The sequence below is a fragment of the Euleptes europaea genome, chromosome 3 (genome assembly GCF_029931775.1).
Source record: "Euleptes europaea isolate rEulEur1 chromosome 3, rEulEur1.hap1, whole genome shotgun sequence".
In the NCBI taxonomy this organism is placed as follows: Eukaryota; Metazoa; Chordata; class Lepidosauria; order Squamata; family Sphaerodactylidae; genus Euleptes; species Euleptes europaea.
Window position 1 is genome coordinate 16,437,079 of NC_079314.1, and position 22,034 is coordinate 16,459,112.

Sequence of the window (22,034 nt, forward strand, 5' to 3'; positions counted from 1 at the left end):
ACCAGTATATGGTGTTCAGAGAGAAAGAGTTAAGGTGTAGCAACAAACCATAGTTAGTTAAAGGATTCACAGGATCAGCAAAATCGGCTGCAGGAGCTTTTTCCCACTGAAGTTAACATTGAACATTCTCAAACATGAATTTTATAGCAGTTCTTTCTTCAGCAGAGTTTGCAGTGCAAATATGTGTAGCAGTCTGTATTGTACGAACTGGCTTAAGCTAGTGCCACAAGCTCTTTGAAGTCATCCTTAGGGTTTGCATTCTTTTTCTTTTACTAGCTAATTTCCTGTCATTTGGTGCCATCTTCTGGAGTGACAATGCCTGTGAAAACAAATGCCAGTGCAATTCCGATGGCCACGGCGTGGTGTGCCAGGCTGGAAGATGTGCAGTAGATGAGATTTGCCGGTCAGCTTCTTTTTACCATCTGTGCCAGCCAATTCATAGAGCGACATGCCAAGTTCTGAGTGGATGGCATTACACCACCTTTGATGGGCACCTGTATCATTTCCAAGGCTCCTGCACTTACGTGCTGTCTCAGATGTGTATGCCTTCACACGAACACAACCTGGAATATTATCAGGTGGAGGCAGATATCCTGATACCAGAGTCAGACCCAGGCACACCACACATGGAACACATACGTATGATGGTCTATGGCCAGGAGGTAGTCATCATTACAGGTACCACTGAGCATGTCATGGTAAGTCAACTGAAATGAGGTTCTCTTCCAGCTGACATCTTCCTCTTCTTTCCCCATCCTTTCCAGTTACTTCTTTGTTCTCCTCTTTCTTCATAAGTATATTTGGAAATTCAATATTTCTTTCCCAAGGTTATCAAGGTAGGTTTCAGATTTACAGTACAGAAACAACAGTATGGAGTCAGTGTGGTCAGTGTTGGACTAGGATCTAGACTTGAGCTCACATCCCTACTCTGAGAGCCAGCGTGATGTAGTGGTTAAGAGTGGTGGACTCTAATCTGGATCATGATCTGCTAATAATAATGATACCACCCAGGACGCAAGAGGGAACTGATATGTTGACAAAATAGGACTAATCCGGAGAGCTCCGGGGGCAGACAACTGATCACAAGACAGCAAAACATGACTCCCTTTGTCAGATACTCTTTGTCAGAAAACTTTGACTCTCGAAGTGTATACCCTGGAAATCTTGTCAGTCTTTAAGGTGCTGCTGGAATCAAATCAAGCTATTATCGTTATAGAGCCAGCGTGGTGTAGTGGTTAAGAGCGGTGGTTTGAAGCAGTGGACTCTAATCTGAAGAACTGAGTTTGATTCCCCTCTTCTCCACATGAACGGCGGACGCTACTCTGGTGAACCGGGTTGGTTTCCCCACTCCTACACATGAAGCTATCTGGGCGACCTTTGGCTAGTCACAGCTCTCTTAGAGCTCTCTCGGCCCCACCTACCTCACAGGGTGTCTGTTGTGGGGAGGGGAAGGGAAAGTGATTATAAGCTGGTTTGATTCTTCCTTAAGTGGAAATGTCGGCATATAAAAACATTGCTTTTGCTTTGTTTTCACAACCCGCTGCACCAGATCAACGGAATGAAGACCCTTCTCCCCGCAACCCTTCTCGATGGCAAAGTCCGAGTGCATCGGAGTGGATTCTCAACAAAGATAGCAACTGATTTTGGGGTGGAAGTTTCCTACGACGGGAACCAATATGTGCAGATTGCTGTTCCGGCTAGTTACCAGGATGCCACCTGTGGCCTTTGTGGAACTTTGAATGGGAACATTGCCGACGAGTTCTTAATGTCGAGTGGCTCCTTAGCAACATCAGCCACTCTTTTTGCGGCAAGCTGGCGGGTGAAAGATACGGCATCCCAGTGTGGGGAAGTCCAAGAGCTGTCTCCTTGTCCTTCCGCTGAACTGGCCCATTACTCCGGCCCCGACTACTGCGGCATCCTGAAGAAATTTCCCGGTCCTTTTGCAGCCTGCTCCCAGGTCTTACCTTCCTCCGGCTTTGTGGAGAGCTGCTCGTACAATCTTTGCATGTCTGGGGGCGACCGGACGGTGCTGTGTGAAATTCTGCGGGCTTATGCCGAATGGTGTCAAGCAGCCAATATAACAGTTGGGCTGTGGAGATCGGACAGTTTCTGTGGTGAGTAAAGGTCTCTTTGGTTGTTTATGCATGGGTACTTTCACTCACGTTCGCCCCCGGTCTGTCTCGGTTGTTGCTTGGAGCTATGCATGAGTTTACCCTCCATTAGAGATGACCTCACTGCCAGCCCTCACAAATCCTGGACCTTCCCGTTCCTTGGTTAACCCGATTCTTCCCTCTCCCCTGAGCTCAGCCCAGGTGAAATCTCTGTGCATAAGGCAAAGTGCGGGACACACAAGCTTGGTTTCACTCACAGCCAATTAGAAAGCAGCATGACCAGAGGCGGGCATTCAAATACTTCCTGGGAGCTCTTTCTGAGCAGAAGAAAAGCTTTTTAAAACCGAGGCTTGGATTCCACCCCCTGCCTCTTTTCAGATTGCTCCATTTTTTATTTTATGTTCTTAAAATGCTTTTTTATGCAGCAATTGGGTTGGGGGGAGGAGGGAACCTTTTCCCTCTCACTACAGCCAATTACAAAGCAGCACTTAAATGGGCGGGGACTTGATTTGAGCTTGGAGACTACTGGTGCATAGACTCGCAACAGGAAAGTGTGGGTCCAGCGAGCAACGAACCTCAGGCAAAACTCCCATGCATAAATGGCCTTTGGGTCCAGTTTAAAAGAATCACACGTAGTAACCCTCCTGGCCGCTACCATTGTCAAACGCAGATGTCCCATCCCGTGACTGAAGGCTGCCCCATGCCAAAGGCTCCCTGCATGTAGAAAACTAGAGTGGTTAGAAGGCTAGATTCTTTACTTACGGAATGGGCCAGAATTGTCCCAGTGACCAACAACGGATGAAACAATAAAAACAAAAAGGCACCTAACAGAATTCAGCTACAAACTTATGCAAATAAGTACGGTTGCAATCCTGCCCATGGTTTTTGGGGATTAAGGTGGTGGTGGAAAGGGCTCTCAAGTCGCAGCTGGCTTATGATGACCCCAAGGCAAGAGTTACAAACAGAGGTGGTTTGCCATTGCCTGCCTCTGTGTAGCAACCTTCGACTTCCTTGGTGGTCTCCCATCCAAGTACTAACCACGGCCGACCCACAAACAAGATGACTGCAAGCAGCATTATCCTGCCTGTGTTCCAAAGCACCTAATATAATAGGCATGCTCCTCTGATACCGTAGAAAATAGGAATGCATCATGGTAAAGGTAAAGGTAAACGTCCCCGGTGCAAGCACCGGGCCATTCCTGACCCATGGGGTGACGTCACATCCTGACGTTTACTAGGCAGACTTTGTTTGCGGGGTGGTTTGCCAGTGCCTTCCCCAGTCATCTTCCCTTTACACCCAACAAGCTGGGTACTCATTTTACCAACCTCAGAGGGATGGAAGGCTGAGTCAACCTTGAGCCGGTTACCTGAAACCAACTTCCATCGGGGTCAGATTCATGTCGTGAGCAGAGTTTGGACTGCAGTACTGCAGCTTACCACTCTGCGCCACGGGGCTCCTCATGCATCATGACGAGGATTCATTTTGGCCAGTAGCCACGGATAGCCCTCTCCTTGAGCATGCCCACTCCCCTCTTAAACCCTTCCAAGTTGGCAGCCATCCCCACATCCCCCCCATTGAACCCAGAAATGAACCAGCGACCAATGGAGCAATGGCAGACTGTGCATAATGTGCACTCGTGCCCATGCCCTCTTAACATGACCCAGGAAGCTAACTGTTATGTATGCAGCGGGAAGCAGAGTTTGAATGAGCACATAAGCGCGATGCACATGGAGTTAGATAGCTGTAGTCACAATAAAGCAAAGTTTTATTATCTCTGCCTCCTGCCTCATGTATCGCCCACGCGACATAATACTAACCATCCTTCCTCCTCGTCTTTCCTTTCTCTGCCAGGAATTTCATGCCCCGAGAACAGCCATTACGAACCTTGCTCGATCGCCTGTCGGGCCAGCTGCGTGGATTCCACGGCCCCTCTGTACTGCGCCGAGCCCTGCCGAGAGGGCTGCTTTTGTGACCGAGGCCACATTCTCAGCGGAGGGGCGTGCGTGCCCCTGAATCGTTGCGGCTGCATGGCGAACGGCCAGTACTACCAAGTGGGAGAGGAGGTCATCCTGACAGATACCTGTAGCAGGCGCTGTTCCTGTAGGCATCCTTCTCACCCCATGGAGTGCCAGGACTATGCCTGCAGGACTCTGGAGATATGCAAAGTTGTGCACGGGGTACGGGGCTGTTACCCCGTGAAATACGGCAACAGCTGGGTCTTTGGGGATCCCCATTACGTCACCTTTGACGGGGTAGCCTTTGATTACGAAGGAGACTGCAGATATACGCTGAGCAAATACTGCGGCCCCTTTGGCAAGCTGCCGAGCTTCACCATCAAAGCAGAGAACCAACGCCGGGGCTCTGCAGCAGCTTCCTGGGCACAGCTGGTGGAGCTGAAGATCTACGGGGAGAACATTACTGTAGTGGCAGGCCAGTATGGCAAAGTGCAGGTAAGGATGTGGTATGTCAGTGATAGGGTTGCGAAGTCCCTCTTTGCTACTGGCAGGAGGTTTTTGGGGATGGACCCTGAGGATGGCGGGGTTTGGGGAGGGACTTCAATGCCATAGAGTCAAATTGCCAAAGCAACCATTTTCTCCAGGTGAGCTGATCTCTGTCTAGGGTTGCCAGGTCCCTCTTTGCCACCGGTGGGAGGTTTTGGGGGCAGAGCCTGAGGAGGGTGGGGTTTGGGGAAGGGAAGGACTTCAATGCCATAGAGTCCAATTGCCAAAGCAGCCATTTTTTCCAGGTGAAGTGATCTCTATCGGCTGGAGAGCAATTGTAATAGTAGGAGATCTTCAGCTAGTACCTGGAGGTTGGCAACCCTAGTCGGTGATTTCCAGTGTGGCCACTTAAGGGCCAAGCTAAACATTATGGTGACCACGGGTCTCACCCATGGCTATCAATAGGGTTGCCAGCTCTGGGTTGGGAAATACCTGGAGATTTTTGGGGCGGAGTCTGAGGAGGGCGGGGTTTGGGGTGGGGAGGGACTTCAATGCCATAGAGTCCAATTGCCAAAGTGGCCATTTTCTCCAGGTGAACTGAACTCTATCGGCTGGAGATCAGTTGTAATAGCAAGAGATCTTCAGCTACCACCTGGAGGTTGGCAACTCTAGTGGTCGATACCATTTTAGAGAAGATTTTAGCCATTTATAAAATGCCACAAGGAAGGCACAGGGAAACTGAGAGATCTTGTTTCTTTCAAGTACCAAAACAGTCCCCCCAAAAGCTCCTTGGGTACTTGAAGAGGCATGAGGGGTAAAGTTGCCAGCTCCAGGTTGGGAAATACCTGGAGATTTTGGGGGCAGAAGGGTGGGATTTGGAGAGGGGAGGGACTTTAGGGCCATAGAGTCCACCTTCCAAAGCAGCCATTTTCTCCAGGGGAACTGATCTCTGCTGCCTGGAGATCAGTTGTAATAGCAGGAGATCTCCTGCCACAACCTAGAGGTTGGCAACCTTAATGGGAGGTAATAAGATCTCTCCCCGCCCCTCGCCTTGTGCTGCAGGCCCAATCAGGATTAGACTGTCACAGCATTTCTTTAAATGTCCAAAATCTTCTCTAAAATTGTGCTGGCAGCCGTGGGATAGACCAGTGACCACCGTAAGATTGTGTTTCCAAATGCGTACTGAAAAAAAATATTGGAAGGCACGTAACTCTTGGTTAAGGTCGTAACAGCCTGTATTACTGAGTAAACCCTTGATAGCTCTCTGTGGTCTAACCGCTAATGTTCAATCGAAATCTGCTCGCTGGAAGAGGTGGGTAAATATTAATTGCTGCAACGAAAGTAATTTGCTCAACAAGAATGGCTTTGACGGAGGCCATGAATAATTCAGCTGGATTTTTTGAAGCAATGAGAGATAGGCAGGAAAACTTTGCAAACTCCTTGAGGCATCTTTAGAGGAAGAGAGTCTGTATGCCAGCCACTGTTGGCTGTACGGCCTGAGGGGTAGGGTTTCCAGGTCCCCCCTCACCACCAGCAGGAGCCTTGTTGTGCTGGAGCTGGGAAGGGATGGTGGTGGTGATCGGCTCAATAACGTCACTTCCGGGTTTACCTCGGAAGTGACGTGGACGCTCTAGCACGTTTGTCCAAAAAAAATCTATGGAAACCATCGAGTTTTTGGAGAAATGTGCTAGAGCATCCCCATCATGTCCGGGGTAAACCCGAAAGTGATGTTAATCCCCCTCCTTCAGCTAGCCTGATTCTGCCTGCCAGCCAGTTGAGGGGTGGCAGCAAGCCCTCTTAATTGGCAGGCAATTGTCTGCCATTACCTGGTATTTAGCAAACACAGAACAGCACATAGACTGTATGCAAAATAATTTATCAATATGGAACTTAGAAAAAACACAGTTTGTGCACTGTTAAAGCAAATGTTTACAGACTCTGTCCATTTATAACTGAATAATACAGAGATACGTCTTAGGCTCCACACTCCGTGAGTAACGCCACTGAAGTGCACTGACGCGTTCAATGACAGGAAATGTTTTCCTGTGTCCAAGAGGTACAGTCAATAGTCTTTTCTACAGAGGAAATAGCAGAAGATCTCCACCTAGTACCTGGAGGTTGAAAACCCTAGTTTTCAGGCCTTTCTTTTCCTTTTAGGTGAACGGCATCTTGGTTAACCTGCCCATCGTCCTCGCCTCAGGGAAGGTCTCTGCCTATTTCAGCGGCTCCTCTGTCTTCCTCCAGAGTGATTTTGGCCTCCTTGTTTCCTATGACTGGTCATACTACATATCCGTTTCTGTTCCCGAGACCTACTCTGGTCTCCTCTGTGGTCTTGGTGGAAATTTCAATGGGAACCAGAGTGATGATTTCAGGACCCCCGACGGTTCGCTGGTTCCGGATGCGGTCACTTTCGCCAACAGCTGGAAAGATGCCCGCTGCCCTTCTCATGGCACACCCGCCGGACCCCCGTCCGTATGCGGCGAAACGGAACTAGCCCGGTACAGATCGCAGAACCACTGTGGGCTTATCGGCGATGTGAGGGGCCCATTTAAAGAGTGCCACAGCCCTGCAGGTGCTCGGGTCCATGTGGAGAGCTGCGCGAGGGACATGTGCGTTACTCAGGGAAGCCACCAGACTCTGTGTGAAGTCCTGCGGAGTTACGCTCAACAGTGCCAAAGCCGTGGCATCTCTATTCATCCGTGGAGGGAAATCGCTGAGTGTGGTAAGTTGTTACCGTCTAACGCAATGAATAGGGTTATCAACCTTGAGGTGGTTGCTGGAGATCTCCTCCTTGATATTCATTGGTTATAATTTATTGCAGTCCTTGACCAGTATTACAAAGTTAAAGCATCATTAAAACAACAATCGTTCAATACAACAACAAAAATAACTGCATGAACATTTGAGCTAGTCAAATGGGCTTAAAACTCTGCATCAGCTTTAATATCGTTTCCCCCGTGTCTTGCATATCCCGAGACAGAATTTGGCTACTTGTCTGGATACCCAATGGTTTCTATCAGACAACAGATATTCCAGTTTAGCCGCATCAGATTCATCAAGAAGCCCAACTAACGCTGTCTGAAGATGTTTTGATCTGGCCTCCTTGTAATGTGGACATCTCAGAAGCATGTGCTCTGTAGTTTCCACCTCCCCCATCGAGCATTAACATAATCTTTCTGAGTCAGGGATCTTTTTGAATCTCCCTACCAGCATGGCAGAAGGAAGTGCCCCGCACCTTGCCAAGGTAAATGCCCTTCTGCTGTTGTTAAATTCTAGTTTAGTTAAATAGATATTAACATTAAAACTTTATTACGGTCCACGACCAGCACAAAAATAGGTACAGGGAATAAACAAAAGGAATAAGATCAGTATACAACCAAACGCATGTAGCAACTGCCAACAAACATGGTATATACCAAACACAAACTGCAGGATAAACATAACCAATAAACCTATACACAAGTTTACAATTTGAAATTCTCCTTGACAAATACTAAACATTTAAATCCTATCCAGAAAATTTAAAACTCTATCACTCTTTGTGTCAACAGGACCTTTTTACTTTTTCTAAAATTACAAACTTGGGTACAAAATCGAGCAACCAGCCGAGTTGTTTGAGGGTTCTTGGCTGAGGGGAAATATTCAAGTTTAATTTTATTAGATCTCCCAGGGAACCTTTCCAGGAATGGCTGCCAAATCTGTCACCCCATCGATCGCCAGGGTTGATTCGGCTGATCCGGATGGCTAGGGGGGTGTCCTCTGCCTCCCTCACTGCTCCATGTGCATCCCTCCCGAAGCTGTGTGCTCAGTGGAAGAGGATGACCATCTCAGATAGATGGAGTGTACCGTTCTTTGGTCAAGGGTATACGGTAGCTGCGCTCCCCTGCTAGAACCGCCAAACAAGCTCAAGGTCCTCCTAAATATAATCGCCGAAGGGTAATGTGTAAAAGCAAAATAAAGCAGGAGTCCAGGGGGGAAAAAACTGCAATTCCGGAAAGTCTCCAGGCCCTCTTGGAATGTGCAGATGTGTCTAGTATTTTTCCCCTATTGCAGATGTGTCTAGTATTTTTCCCCACTGAATTTTTTTTGGGGGGGAGTTGCCTTCTTTCTCCTTTTACCTCTGCATCATTGAAACCTCTGGGCCTGTTTTCATTTCAGAATTAAACTGCCATAACAACAGTCAGTACCTGCTGTGTGGACCTTCCTGTCCCGCGACATGTGCCGGCCCAGCAACGCCACTCCCCTGCTGGACCAAGTGCCTCGAAGGGTGTCAGTGCAAACCTGGATTTGTGCTGAGCGGCATCCACTGTGTGCCTCGTGAGCAGTGCGGCTGCGTGCACAACGGGCGATACTACCTGTCTGGGGAAACCTTCTGGCAAGGAGAACATTGCCAGGACTTCTGCAGATGCAGCGGGTCCATCCATGCCATTGAATGTGCCAATTCGTCCTGTGGTCCTGGAGAATTCTGTGGAACTCAGAAGGGTGTTTATGGGTGCCATGCCCTATCAGAGGGCATCTGCTGGGCTTCGGGGCTTCTCCATTATACCACATTTGATGGTCATCATTATGGTTTTCAGGGCACCTGTAAATACATCTTTGCTGAACTGTGTGGGGCGTCGATGTCTTTACCATTCTTTAGGGTGGAGGTTCAGAACAAGAAGATGCCTAATGATCCTTTGCCCATGACAGCAGAAGTGTTTGTCCGAGTGAACACACATCAGATACTTCTGCGGAGGGGAATCCGGGCGACCATCCAGGTAATGGACTTGCAGAATAAACCTTCAGAGGTAGGACCTTTAGAGGTGCTCTGGTTGTATGGTTGCCAATCTCCAGGTACTAGCTGGAGATTTCCTGCTATTATAACCCATCTCCAGGCAATAGAGATCAGTTCCCCTGGAGAAAATGGCCGCTTTGGCAATTGGACTCTATGGCATTGAAGTCTCTCCCCTCCCCAAACCCTGCCCTCCTCAGGCTGTGCCCCAAAAACCTCCTGCCAGTGGTGACGAGGAACCTGGGAACTCTATCTGGTTGGGCTCTTAGCTTGGGCTAAAACCAGTGAGGATACCCAGTGAGACACAGACCCCAAACCAAATCCTGGGGCCAGAAGATAAGCAGAGCAAAATCAGTACAGAAGAGGCATCCTAGGCAGTGAGGCAGCATTTCCTTAATATCGATTATGTGTTACGTAAAGTGCTTTTCTCAGTCCAAGATTTACAGTGCTGTCCTAAGCAGATTTATGCCTTTGGGTGGATTCACAAAGATATAACATTGCTCAGCAAATTAACCATTACATTCACCAAATGGAAGAACTGCTGCTCGGTTTCAGCGATTCTCCTGCGTAACTGGAGTGTGGAGAAAACAAAAACGGCCTCGCCCCCAGTCTCATTTTCCACCCTCCTGGCCCTCCTGACCCATGACTCCATGGGAGGTTTTGCCATGGCTTTGCCGCTCTCTAGATGCACATTTTCCCCATCCAAATTCTCAAAACTCAAGAATGCAGAGTTTCCCCGTGCAGAGTTTTGAGAATTCGGATGGGGAAATGTGCAACATGTGTGTAGACGTTTTGCGCTGAGTGGAGCTAAGGATACACTCACTGACTGGTTGAGGAAAATTAATATAGAATATCCAGAGGCTAAATAGGAAGGGCTAACGCACTCACTGTTTGAAACGTTTGTTGAGACGTTTTATTGATTCATGATCGCACCTTCCCCTCTCCCTTTGGTGGTGGAACCGTTTCATTGTCGCTTAATCCACGTGGTTTCCAGAAACGCTTATAAGGCGATCTTTTTCCTTTCTCCGTTTCCCAGACGGCTTCCCCTAAGGTGCAGATAGCTTTAAGTCGCTGTTTATTTCCCCCGCTCCTCTGTCGTCCACACCCACTGTGAAGCCCATGTCCCCTCCCTTTTCCCTCCGGTGGCCATTTTCTGAGCCTTTTAAAAAAAATGCACTTGGAGTAATGTTGGATCATTCCTCTTCTTTTTAAAAAAGGGATCAGGATGTCAAGCATGGTGTTTAAAGCCTGCAAAGAAGCGACCCATTCTCCAGCCAGTCTCTTTTGTTTCTGTTGTTATAGAGGAGGCTGTACTTGTTGCTTTTGTTCTGGCCGCAGTAGAATGATTGTTTCAGTTGCTTCTCTCTTCTCTTTCCCTCCCCACACCCCCGTTTTCCTCCCGGTGCAATATCCCCAAGGTAAGATGGGAATGATTTCCAGCTTTGGGCAGTCTTTTGTCCCTTTGAGTGTAGCTTTTTAAAAAATAAATCCTCAGGCACCCGACTGTGCCTAAAGTGAACTAAAAAAAAAAAGTTGCAGAGAAATTTGGAGAGCAGTTATGCAAGCTCTCTGAGCAGGGATTCCTCTGGGACAGGGGCTTTGCAGACACACCAGCAACTTTGTGCAGTGTTTATTATAATTAAATGAGTTCTGTGAAGACTGTGGGACTGCAGTTTTCAAACGAAGGTGGCAGCAACGGGAGAGAGTTCCTTGCTTGGTCTTGCAGTCTCCCTTGCTCAACCCTGTACAAGTTCTGCTCGGCTTCTCACGCTGCTTGTCCCAATTTGTATGTGCTTGTGGACATTTTTATAGGGACAGCAGGGGGTCTGATGCAGTCCCCAGGCTGCAGGCTGCCGGGGTGAAGTTTGCAAAAAATTAAAAAAGTGGGGAAGGGGAGCTTGTCGCACATCCATGACATCATGAATTATGTGACACTCCCCGGTGGAAAGTGCAGACAGGCAGTTGTAAATACAGTGATGAATTTAGCCAAGGTTCGTGGGGGAAATCTGACTGCACAGCCAAGCCACATAGTTCGACCACGCTAATAATTTGGAGTAAATTAATGGTGCAGTAAGCCTCCTGGTTAACCTAACACATTTAAAATGATATAAGCATATTACCTAATAATACATTAAAATGTAATGTCATTAAATGTAAATTTAAGTGCCTAGTACTCATCAGTTATCCTAATACCTTGACAGTCAGAATGCTTTGAGAAAATGGGTAGAATTTTCCATATTTTAAAGGAGAGGTAACATTTTAGGGAAGGTGCCTGGAATATCTCTAAGGAGGCCATCTCCCCTAGGCCCCCGCTCCCCAAAAGGGTTGCCTGATCCCTCTTTGCCACCGATGGGAGTTTTTTTGGGCAGAGCCTGGGGGCAGGGTTTGGGGAGGGGAGGGACTTCAATGCCAAAGAGTCCAATTGCCAAAATGGCCATTTTATCCAGGTGAACTGATCTATATTGGGTGGAGATCAGTTGTAATAGCGGGAGATCTCCAGCTGGTACCTGGAGGTTGGCAACCCTATTCCCAAGGCTGGCAAACACAACAAAAAGGCTTACAAGATATATTCCTGCATTGAGCAGGGGGTTGAACTAGATGGCCTGTATGGCCCCTTCCAACACTATGATTGCAGCATTACACTGCTAAAGTTGCAATTACCTCTGCTTAAAGACCTCCAAAGACAGGGACTCCACCACCTCCCGAGGCAGAGCATTCCACCGTTGAACCCCCCTTAGAGTCAGAAAGTTCTTCCTATGTTTAAGTGGAATCTCTTAGTTTAAACCCATTACTCCGTGTCCTAGCCTTTGAAGCAACCGAGAACAAGCTGTGTGTGTGTGTGTATGTTAAGTGCCGTCAAGTCGCTTCCGACTCATGGCAACCCTATGAATGAAAGTCCTCCAAAATGTCCTCTCTTTGACAGCCTTGCTCAGATCTTGCAAACTGAAGGCTGTGGCTTCCTTTATTGAGTCCATCCGTCTCTTGTTGGGTCTTTCTCTTTTCCTGCTGCCCTCAACTTTTCCTAGCATGACTGTCTTTTCCAGTGACTCTTGTCGTCTCATGACGTGACCAAAACACAACAACCTCAGTTTAGTCATTTTAGCTTCTAGGGTCAGTTCAGGCTTGATTCGATCTATAACCCACTGATTTTTTGGGTTTTTTTGCCGTCCACGGAATCTGTAACACTCTCCTCCAACACCACATTTCAAAGGAATATATTTTCTTCCTATCAGCTTTCTTCACTGTCCAGCTTTCACACCCATACATAGTAATAGGGAATACGATGGCATGAATTAATCTAGTCTTGGTGGCCAGTGACACATCCCTACACTTCAAGCTAGTTCCCTCATTAACATGGCATCCCTTCAAATATTTAAACATGGCTATCATGTCACCCCTTAACCTTCTCCAGAGTAAACAAACCCATCTCCCTAAGTCTCTCCTTATAGGGCATGGATTCCAGACCTTTGACCATTCTGGTCACCCTCCGCTGGACACGCTGCTGCTGCTGCTGCTGCTGCTGCTTCTTCTTCTTCTTCTTCTTCTTCTTCTTCTTCTTCTTCTTCTTCTTCTTCTTCTTCTTCTTCTTCTTCTTCTTCTTCTTCTTCTTCTACTACTACTACTACTACTACTACTACTACTACTACTACTACTACTACTACTACTACTACTACTACTACATGGTTGCTCTGGTTTTGTTTTTCCCCCAATCAGGTTGACGGTGTAACTGTGAATCTCCCAGTAAATCTCGATGCAGGCAAAATAGTTGTTTATCAGCATGGAATATATACTATCCTGAAAACAGAGTTTGGTCCGACAGTGAGTTTCGACCTAGACCACAGCCTCTTTGTCACCATTCCCCCTGAATACAAAGGCCAAACCTGTGGGCTGTGCGGGAATTTCAACGGTGTCGCTGGTGACGACTTGGTGATGTCAAATGGCTCCAGAGAGAAGGAAGTCTTCCTCCTTGCCGGGGTCTGGAAGTCGGAGACAGTCCCCGAATGTGACGACGGTGCCTCCGATTCCTATCCTGTGTGCCCAGAAGGGGAACGGCTCATCCAGGCCAAATCTGACTGCTGGATCATCCAGGACCCCCAAGGACCCTTTGGCGCTTGCCACGTTCAAATTAATCCTGAGCCTTATTTGTCCGACTGCATTTTTGACCTTTGCATCTCTCCAGGGGACAGCCGTATCCTGTGCCGGTGCATTCAGAAGTATGCAGCAGCCTGCCAGAGAGACAACATAAAGATCTCCGCCTGGAGGAGCAAAGATTTCTGTGGCACGTATCTCAAGTGTGCATTACACCTGCCGTTTTTATGATGTGGCTGTAAGGAGAAAACCCTCCATTGATGTGAGACAAATGTGTGCGTGTTAGAGAGCCATCAAGTCACAGCCGACTTATGGCAACCCCTTAGGGGGTTTTCAAGACAAGAGACAGTGGTCATTTATGCAGGGGAAATTCGCGTTTGGTTTGCTGCACAGTTTTCTGTTCCGAATTCTCAAATGTCATATTCATAAGGGCTCCCCCCCCCGAAGAAATTCCAGGAGTACCTTGTGATTAATTATGCATCCCTGGTGAATCAGGGAGCTTCTGAGTCCCTCCCCCTGAAAATGTAGCCTTGTTGCAGTTTACTTGGAGGGGGCGGTTCTGCTCTTAAAGGGACTGCTCCCTGACTGTGCGTGGGCTTTTGCAAAGCTGGGTATTCCTCCCCTCCTTTCTTCAACAGCTCCCTGCCAGGAGCTTGCCTTCCAGCCTCTCTTCGGTTGGAGTCATCCTGCACATTTCATGAACGTTTCACTCCCTCTTTTGTGCTTCGCTTTGTGGGAAGGGGTTGGACGGGAGGGGCAGACACACAGGAGGGAGAAGCCAGAATAGGCAAGGAGAGAGAAACCTGAAGTTAGGACTATGCATGGAAATGGCGGGGATTTGCTTCGCTCTTGCCTCGAAGCAGAATTTAAATTTGTTATAAAGCAGCATTCTAGAACTGCGGGGGAAGAACGAGGCAGGAGCGAAGTGACTTCTAAAGGTTGGTAAAATCATATATAATGCAAAGGAAGCCTTGAAGCAGTCCAGCAGGGATCGCGAGCTAAACACCCCTGCATAAATGGCCTAACAGAGGCGGTTTGCCAGTACCTTCCTCTGCTAGCAACCCAGGTATTCCTCTATGGTCTCCCATCCAAATCCTAACCAGGGCTGACCCTGCTTAGCTTCCGAGATCTGACAAGATCAGGCTATACCATGCTCCCTTCCCTCCCGGGACAAACATACCTCCTAGCAATATCCATGTATTATTTTACTTTCCTCTAGTAGGGTTGTCAACCTCCAGGTACTAACTGGAGATCTCCTGCTATTATAACTCATCTCCAACTGACAGAGATCAATTCACCTGGAGAAAATGGCACCTTTGGCAATTGGACTCTGTGGCATTGAAGTCCCTCCCCTCCCCAAACCCCCCTCTCCTCAAGGTCTGCCACCCAAAAACCTCCCGCTGGGGGTAAAGAGGGACCTGGCGACCCTATCCTCTGGTCATGTGGTAGGATTTGTTCCCGGAGCCACAAAAGCACCTCAAATAGTTGATGACCCGTGACTCCAGATCTCGATGGTCTCTTCTGGTTGATTATTCTAGCTTCGTATTGCTATTGGTTGGTGCCAAATCCTTAGATTCTGCAAAATAGCCTTCCAGTCTAGGGGAGGGACTGTGTCTCAGTGGTAGAGCACCTGCTTTGCGTACAAAAAAAATTAGGCTCAATCCCTGGCATTATTGAACTAAGCCTTCAATACACAAATGGAGGAACATTTTAAAGTATTGGTGCTCTGGCCTATCTAGTTAATAAGCAAGGTTGTCAGCTCCAGGTTGGGTAATACCTGGAGATTTTGGGGGTGGAGTCTGAGGAGGTGGGGGTTGGGGAGGGGAGGGACTTCAATGCCATAGAGTTCAATGGCCAAAGCGGCCATTTCCTCCAGGTGAACTGATCTCTGCCACCTGGAGATCAGTTGTAATAGCGGGAGATCCCCAGCCACCACCTAGAGGTTGGCAACCCTATTAATAAGGGACATTTCCCCCCTAGTGTTCTAGTTAATAAATTCCTCAACTTTCACTGTGCAATGTTCAGAGGACGAACTCATTGTGTTGGATCCAGCCAACTTTTCCATTTAGCCTCACCCAATTCTCCCCGGCATGTACTACAGCGCCATGATTTTTGTCCGATGATCCCCAGCCTAGACCTTTTCGTGATCAAAAGGGCACCCCCTCCTCCCTTTTCCTCCCATGGAAAAGCTGGTTGGCTCCAACCCATTGTCTTCCTTTTCATACAGCTCTACATTGTCCAGCACACAGTCACTACGAACTCTGTAACAAGCCAGCGCATGGCCTCTGTTCAGGAACTTGGCTGCAGAACTTCAGTGGACCCGTATGTTCTGAAGGATGTTCCTGTGATGACGGCTACTTCCAGAGTGGCAACACGTGTGTTCGTCAGGACGAGTGTGGCTGTGAGCATGACAGACGCTACTACAAGGCGAGCTGGTTCCCCAGTCCTAAGCTGAAATTGTATCAGGAATAGTCTCTGGCTTAATGGACATCAAGATAAAGGTGGTTTGACAGGCAAATTTCGTGGCACACAAGCTTAGTTTCTCTGACAGCCAATCACAAAGCAGCAAGTCCAGAGGAGATCCAAATACTTCCAGCTTCCTCGGAGCTCTTTCTGAGCAGAAGAAAGTCTTTTTAAAACTGAGGCTTGGATTTCTTCCTCCCCCCTCTTTTCAGATTGTTCCGCTTTTTGTTTTATGTTCTTAAAATGCTTTTTTATGCAGCAATTGGGTTTGTGGGGGAGGGAACTTTTCTCTCACTTCAACCAGTTACAAAGCAGCATTTCAAGGGGCGGGGATTCAAACACTTCCTGATTTGAGCTTGGCAACTGCTAGGGTTGCAAACCTCCAGGTACTAACTGGAGAGCTCCTGCTATTACAACTGATCTCCAGCTGACAGACATCGGTTCCCTGGAGGAAATGGCTGCTTTGGAAATTGGACTCTAGGGCATTGAAGTCCCTCCCCTCCCCAAACCCTGCCCTTCTCAGGCTCCACCCCAAACACCTCCCGCCAGTGGCAAAGAGGGAGCTGGCAACCCTAGTGACTGCTGGTGCAGAGATTCCAACAGGAAAGTGTGTAAAGTCTAGCCATCAATGAACCTTAGGTAAAACTACCATGCATAAACAGCCATAGAGACAGATAATCCCAGAGATTCATGTTGTACGAAGGAAAGGGCTGAGTAGGAAAGTGCCTCCCACAGAATGGATGCCACCACCTAAAAAAAGACCTACTCTTGGCCTTTTGTTGGGTATTAAGTGGTGAGCTTTTGTTGCATGTCAGACAGTCAAGGTTTAATGTTAATTATCGAGTGGTCAGCAAAGTGACCATTGCAGACGTGTTTGCTGTCACGTACACTAACAATCTGCATTTTACTGCTTTCCTACTTTCCTTTGTTTAGAAGTGAAAGCAGTATCCAGTTTGAGTTTCTTTTTCAGCCTAGAAGGATGGCGAGGCAGTCTTGTCCTTTAAGAATGCCTACTCGAGAGTAAGTTTAGCACCTGCCAGAGGCTTCTGGCAAGCTTAGGAAACTTAGAATGTAGAAAGGATTATTTGTTTTATCTCCCAGTGAACCCTACTCTTTGAGTTAATCTAGTAAAGATTGTTTTTGTTACTAAGACAAATGTCTTGTGTCTTTTGTGCGTGAGTGTGACTGATCTTAATGACAATAAGCCATGATCAATGATCTGTCCCTCTAAATGGTAGCAGTATTAATTAATTAATAACTCAGTTCCAGAACTTATCAAGCGGTAGCAAAATGAGAGTCTAACACCTTTCTACCAATCAAATGGGAGACAAAAAGGAGACCAGAACAGGGAAAAGCTCTTGTCATCCGAAGGCTGGGAAGGAATTTTGAGGTTCCAGTGATCCTTGGTTTGGCTGAATGAGGAACCTGTAACATTGACAGCCGTCTCCCCTTTGTCTTCCCCGTACAGGTTGGGGAGCACATCTGGCTCCCGGGCTGCGCTATAAAATGCAGCTGTAGCTCCAATGGCATCTTCCGTTGCTTCCGAGCGAAATGTCAACTGGACCAGAAATGCATCCTAAAAGAGGGACGGTTGGGGTGCCACAGTCCGCTGACCACCTGCGTCATAACGGGGGATCCACATTACTTCACGTTTGACGGCGCCGTGGTTCATTTTCAGGGTACTTGTGACTACAAGGTGTCCCACACCTGCAACTCCTCTCAGGATTTCTCCTTCCAGGTTGTGACCGCAAACAGACATTTCAGGAACCCGCGAGTATCCTTTGTTTACCGGGTTGAAGTCTGGCTTCATACCAACCGTTCGAGTTCTCACATCGTCCTAGAGAGAGGCCAGGCTGTCCATGTGAGTTGATGCTGCTGAAGGTGAATTATTGGCTTAATGGTTAGATCAGCCATCTCAAGCATTAGTTGATTAAATCACATTGGGGCCAATTTAATCCATACCCCTGAAAGCTGAGATAGGAAATAGAAAAAAAAATATATGCTGGGCTGCAAAAAAAAAAAAAGAGTTATCTTTTCAAATTATAATGAGCCATTTGACACGTTTCCAACATGATGTTCTTCAAAAGTCTTTTCAATCCTTAAACATCTTATAGTTATCTAAAAAGAACCATATAAAGGTAAAAGATCTAAACTTCAACTAGAGAGTCAGCGTGGTATAGTGGTTAAGAGTGGCAGACTCTAATCTGGAGAACCAGGTTTGATTCCCTACTCCTCCTCATGAACTGTGGTCTCTAATCTGGTGAACCAAGGTCCTCTCCGTGAAGCCTGCTGTAGGACCTTTAGCTAATCACAGTTCCCTCAGAACTCTCTCAGCCCCACCTACCTCACAAGGGGCCTGTTCTGGGAAGTGGAAGTCTTTTCCCTAGTCTTAGCAGAGAGAAGAAGAAGAAGAGTTGGTTTTAATATGTCGACTTTCTCTACCACCTAAGGAAGAATCAAACCGGCTTACAATCACCTTCCCTTCCCCTCCCCACAACAGACACTGTTACAGGCTTTGACATATTAGGGCATATAAACTACTGTATTCATGTTGTACATGTGCAAAATTCTTCAATGTAAAACCCTAACAGCTCATAAAAGCCCATTTAAAAAGATACAAGCCTGAGCATTCTTGGCCAAAGACAAATGTGACAAGCCAGAATATGTCCACTTAAAGCCCTCCAAGCTGGCAGCCATCAGCACATCCTGGGGCAGGGAGTTCCACAATTTAACGATGCGTTGTGTGAAAAAATACTTCCTTTTATCTGTTTTGAATCTCTCACCCTTCAGCTTTAGCAGATGACCCTGTGTTCTTGCATTATGGGAGAGAGAGAAAAGCTTCTCCCTGTCCACGCTCTCCAAACCATGCATAATTTTATAGACCTCTATCATGTCTCCCTTCAGCCGCCTTCTTTCCAAGCTAAACAGCCCTAATTTCACCATTTTGTATCTCAAGAAGGAGTCGGTATTGCATTTTTGGGTGACGCGCACATTTATTTCAAGAAAATTGGTACGTTAAAAGGCAAGCTCTTTAACAGGTAGCTGACCCTCGTGGTTTAGACAAACGCTGTTCCAGAAGAATGACCAACTTTCTTTCTTCTTGACTTCATTGTTTGTAGTGATGAGGGAAGTTCTCAGGATTCTACCAGCTGGCCTGGTTGTGGGTCAAAGGCAGTTGATGGAAGCAGCCAGGGAGCCAGGTTTATATAATCCATGGGCAACCCTGTTGGCATTGATATAGTGCAGGGGTGGGGAACCTTTTTCCTGCCAAGGGCCATTTGCACATTTATGACATCATTCAGGGGCCATACCAGGTGTAGATCTCCCGGTGGGGGGGGGGGAAGAGGCTAGGGTTGCCAGGTCTCCAGTCACCATCTGGAGGTTGGCAACCCCAGGGGAAGCCACACAGAGAAGGCCTGCAGGGTGCCCCCACTCCCCCCTCCCAGGCGGAAGGGCAGCCAGCAGTGGGCCCGAGCAAACGAGGTGCCAGGGGGGTGCAGCCCACAGTCGATCGGCAAGGGAGGAAGGAAAACAGAGAAAGAGGAAAAGGGAGGAAGGGAGAAAGAAATGGAGAGAGAGGGAGAAAGAAAGAAAAGGACGAAGGGAGACAAAGAAAAGGACGGAGGGAGACAAAGAAAGAGACAGAAAAAGAGGGAGAAAGAGAGGGAGAGAAAGGAGAAAGAGTGACAGAAAAAGAGGAAGAAAAGAGAGAAAAGCCTCCCCCCCACACACACCCGCGCACGCTGGCCCCGTGCGACGGGCCCCAGTCTCCATGCCCTCTCCTCCCCAGAGTCCACAAAAGGGCCTCCCCCCAAGCCCGATCGGCTCCTGCATGCATGCTCTGCCGCCGGGAGCCGCCAGCCTCTTTCCCCCTCCCTCTCGCTGCTCAACAGCCGACAGTCGGCGAGAGGAGGTCCAAAGGGCGCCGCTGTAAGCCAGGAACACCCTCTGGGAGGGCCACCCTGCGCCCCACCTCTGCAGCAGGGCCCCGGAGCTCTGGAGGGCCACAAAAAATGTCCTCGGGGGCCGCATACGGCCCCCGGGCCTGAGGTTCCCCACCCCTGATCTAGTGCCACAGCCAGAGAAGCGTAGAAGGTAAACATAGTACTCAGGGAACCACATTTCATTTTTGTTGCTGTTGTTCAGGTCAACGGCAGGAGGACCCGCTTACCAGCACAGATCGGAACCATGGCTACCGTCTTCAGACTGAGGAACATGTTGACTGTGAGAACAAATTACAGTGTGGAGATCCAGTTCAATGGTGCCAGCAGCATGTTCATACGTGTGGGCCCAGACTACCAGAATCAGCTTTGCGGGATGTGTGGAAATTTCAACGGTGATCCTACAGATGATATAGTCCTACCCAGTGGAGTGAAAGCGCTGAATGATACAGACTTTGGGAATGCTTGGCTATCTGACTTAATACCAGTGGGGTATGATTTCCTTTCCTTTTTTTTCTTCTCAAAATGCCTTTAGATTGATTTCAAAGGGATCTTTCTGTTGGGGCCCTGATTCTGAGGATCCCCCAGCTTGAGGGACCCACACGTCTATGCAAGACTGACAACAGGAGTGAAGGAGATAGTTATGTTATCTAGCTGGTGGAATACGCACAGAAGTCTTCTGCTTGATTTGGGCTTGAGTGGCCAGGGTATCAGTGTAATCTGAAACAAAGCAACATTATTTGCACAACTGAGCCAAAGTAAAGGAAATTGGGTGGGGCTGATTTGAATGAAAGGCAGGAAATCCAGCAGGATGCAAAGAGAAGGAGCTTCGGCTCATTCTAACACACTTTGTGTATTAGACTAGCTTTCTGAATTCCAGTCGTACTACCACTAGGGTTGCCAGCCTGCACTGGCAATTAGGGTTGCTTGCCAGGTCCCGCCTCACCATTGGTGGGAGCTTCGTTGTGGTGGGGATTGGGGGGTTGGTCAGTGCAGTAATGTCCCTTCCGGGATAAACTAGGTAGTGGCATTAATTGCCTGCCTTTGGCTGGCCTGCTTCTGCCTGCTGGCCAGCTGAGGGGCAGTGGGCAGCCCCCTTAATTGGTGGGCAGTAGCCCACCATTACCTGGTATATCGCAACCCAACTGGCAATCCACCAGAAGGAATTGGGGTGGGGGTGGGGGCAGGAACTCTGGGTTGCCAACCTCGAGGTGCTATCTGGAGATCTCCTGCTATTACAACTGATCTCCAACCAATAGAGATGAGTTCCCCTGGAGAAAATGGCCGCTTTGGCAATTGGACTCCATGGCATTGAAGTCCCTCCCCTCTCCAAACCCCGCCCTCCTCAGGCTCTGCCCCCAAAATCTCCAGGTATTCCCCAATTCGGAGCTGGCAACCCTAGCAGGAACACTGGTATTGCACCGCCATGTGACATTATTTCCCACGCAAAACTGGAAATGATGTCATTGCATTAGGGCAATGCTGTAGGATTCACCCAAAACTCTATATAGGCCATTTATTCATGGAAGGTTTTGCATTGGATTTGCCACTCTTTAGATGCACTTTCCCCCCATCCATATTCTCAAAACTCAACAATAAGCCATGCAGAGTTTTGAGAAGTCAGATGGGGAAAATGTGCATCTAGAGAGTGACAAATCCAATGCAAAACCTTCCATGAATAAATGGCCTATGGTTAAACCATAGATTTTGGGGGAAATTGGAGACCAGTCCCCAGATGTGGAGATGTCACTTCCAATTTTGACCTAGAAGTGATGTTGTGTGCTGGCATGCCCCCACCATTTCCCCCCCTGTAGGCTTGTGAAACACTGGTGGGGAATGGAATAATTGCCTGGTCCCCCCACTCCCAACTACTGCATCCATCCATTCCCTTTTTCAGTCCTGTAAATATCTCCCCTTTGCCCTATCCTCAAGCTGATATCCCCTTCTTTAACCTTCTAGTTGGGAGTTTGAATTGCTTTACTTTGTTTTTGCTTAAAAGTCACCAAACCCTTTAATCTGTACAGTCAAAAAATATTATTTTCAAAATACCTCTCTGTGAATTTCGCCTGTCTCTAAATACTGCCTGATAATCTGAGATCAATATGCAAGGATATTTGATTTCAGCATTTGCAAGCTTTTCGTAGATAGTGTTTTATTTATTTAGTTCACTGGTAGTCTGCCTTTCTCACCAAGACACTTAAAGTGGATTTAAAAATAA

General features: G+C 47.9%; 1 protein-coding gene across 1 annotated transcript; it reads left to right on the top strand.

The window, feature by feature from the left end:
- The first annotated feature begins 1,558 nt into the window (after positions 1–1,558).
- On the top strand, positions 1,559–13,643 carry LOC130474697 (IgGFc-binding protein-like). Its single transcript, XM_056846396.1, has 5 exons — positions 1,559–2,114; positions 3,963–4,561; positions 6,710–7,274; positions 8,711–9,309; positions 13,038–13,643. Exons 1-5 carry the CDS (start codon positions 1,559–1,561, stop codon positions 13,641–13,643), a joined length of 2,925 nt encoding a protein of 974 aa, XP_056702374.1.
- Positions 13,644–22,034: the final 8,391 nt, after the last annotated feature.

Bases quoted from the DNA above. Each gene is read 5' to 3' on its own strand.
- LOC130474697 (XM_056846396.1), top strand. From the start codon at position 1,559: ATGAAGACCCTTCTCCCCGCAACCCTTCTCGATGGCAAAGTCCGAGTG. The intron at 4,562-6,709 runs GTAAGGATGTGG...TTTTCCTTTTAG, and splicing joins GCCAGTATGGCAAAGTGCAG to GTGAACGGCATCTTGGTTAA. The intron at 7,275-8,710 runs GTAAGTTGTTAC...TTTTCATTTCAG, and splicing joins GAGGGAAATCGCTGAGTGTG to AATTAAACTGCCATAACAAC.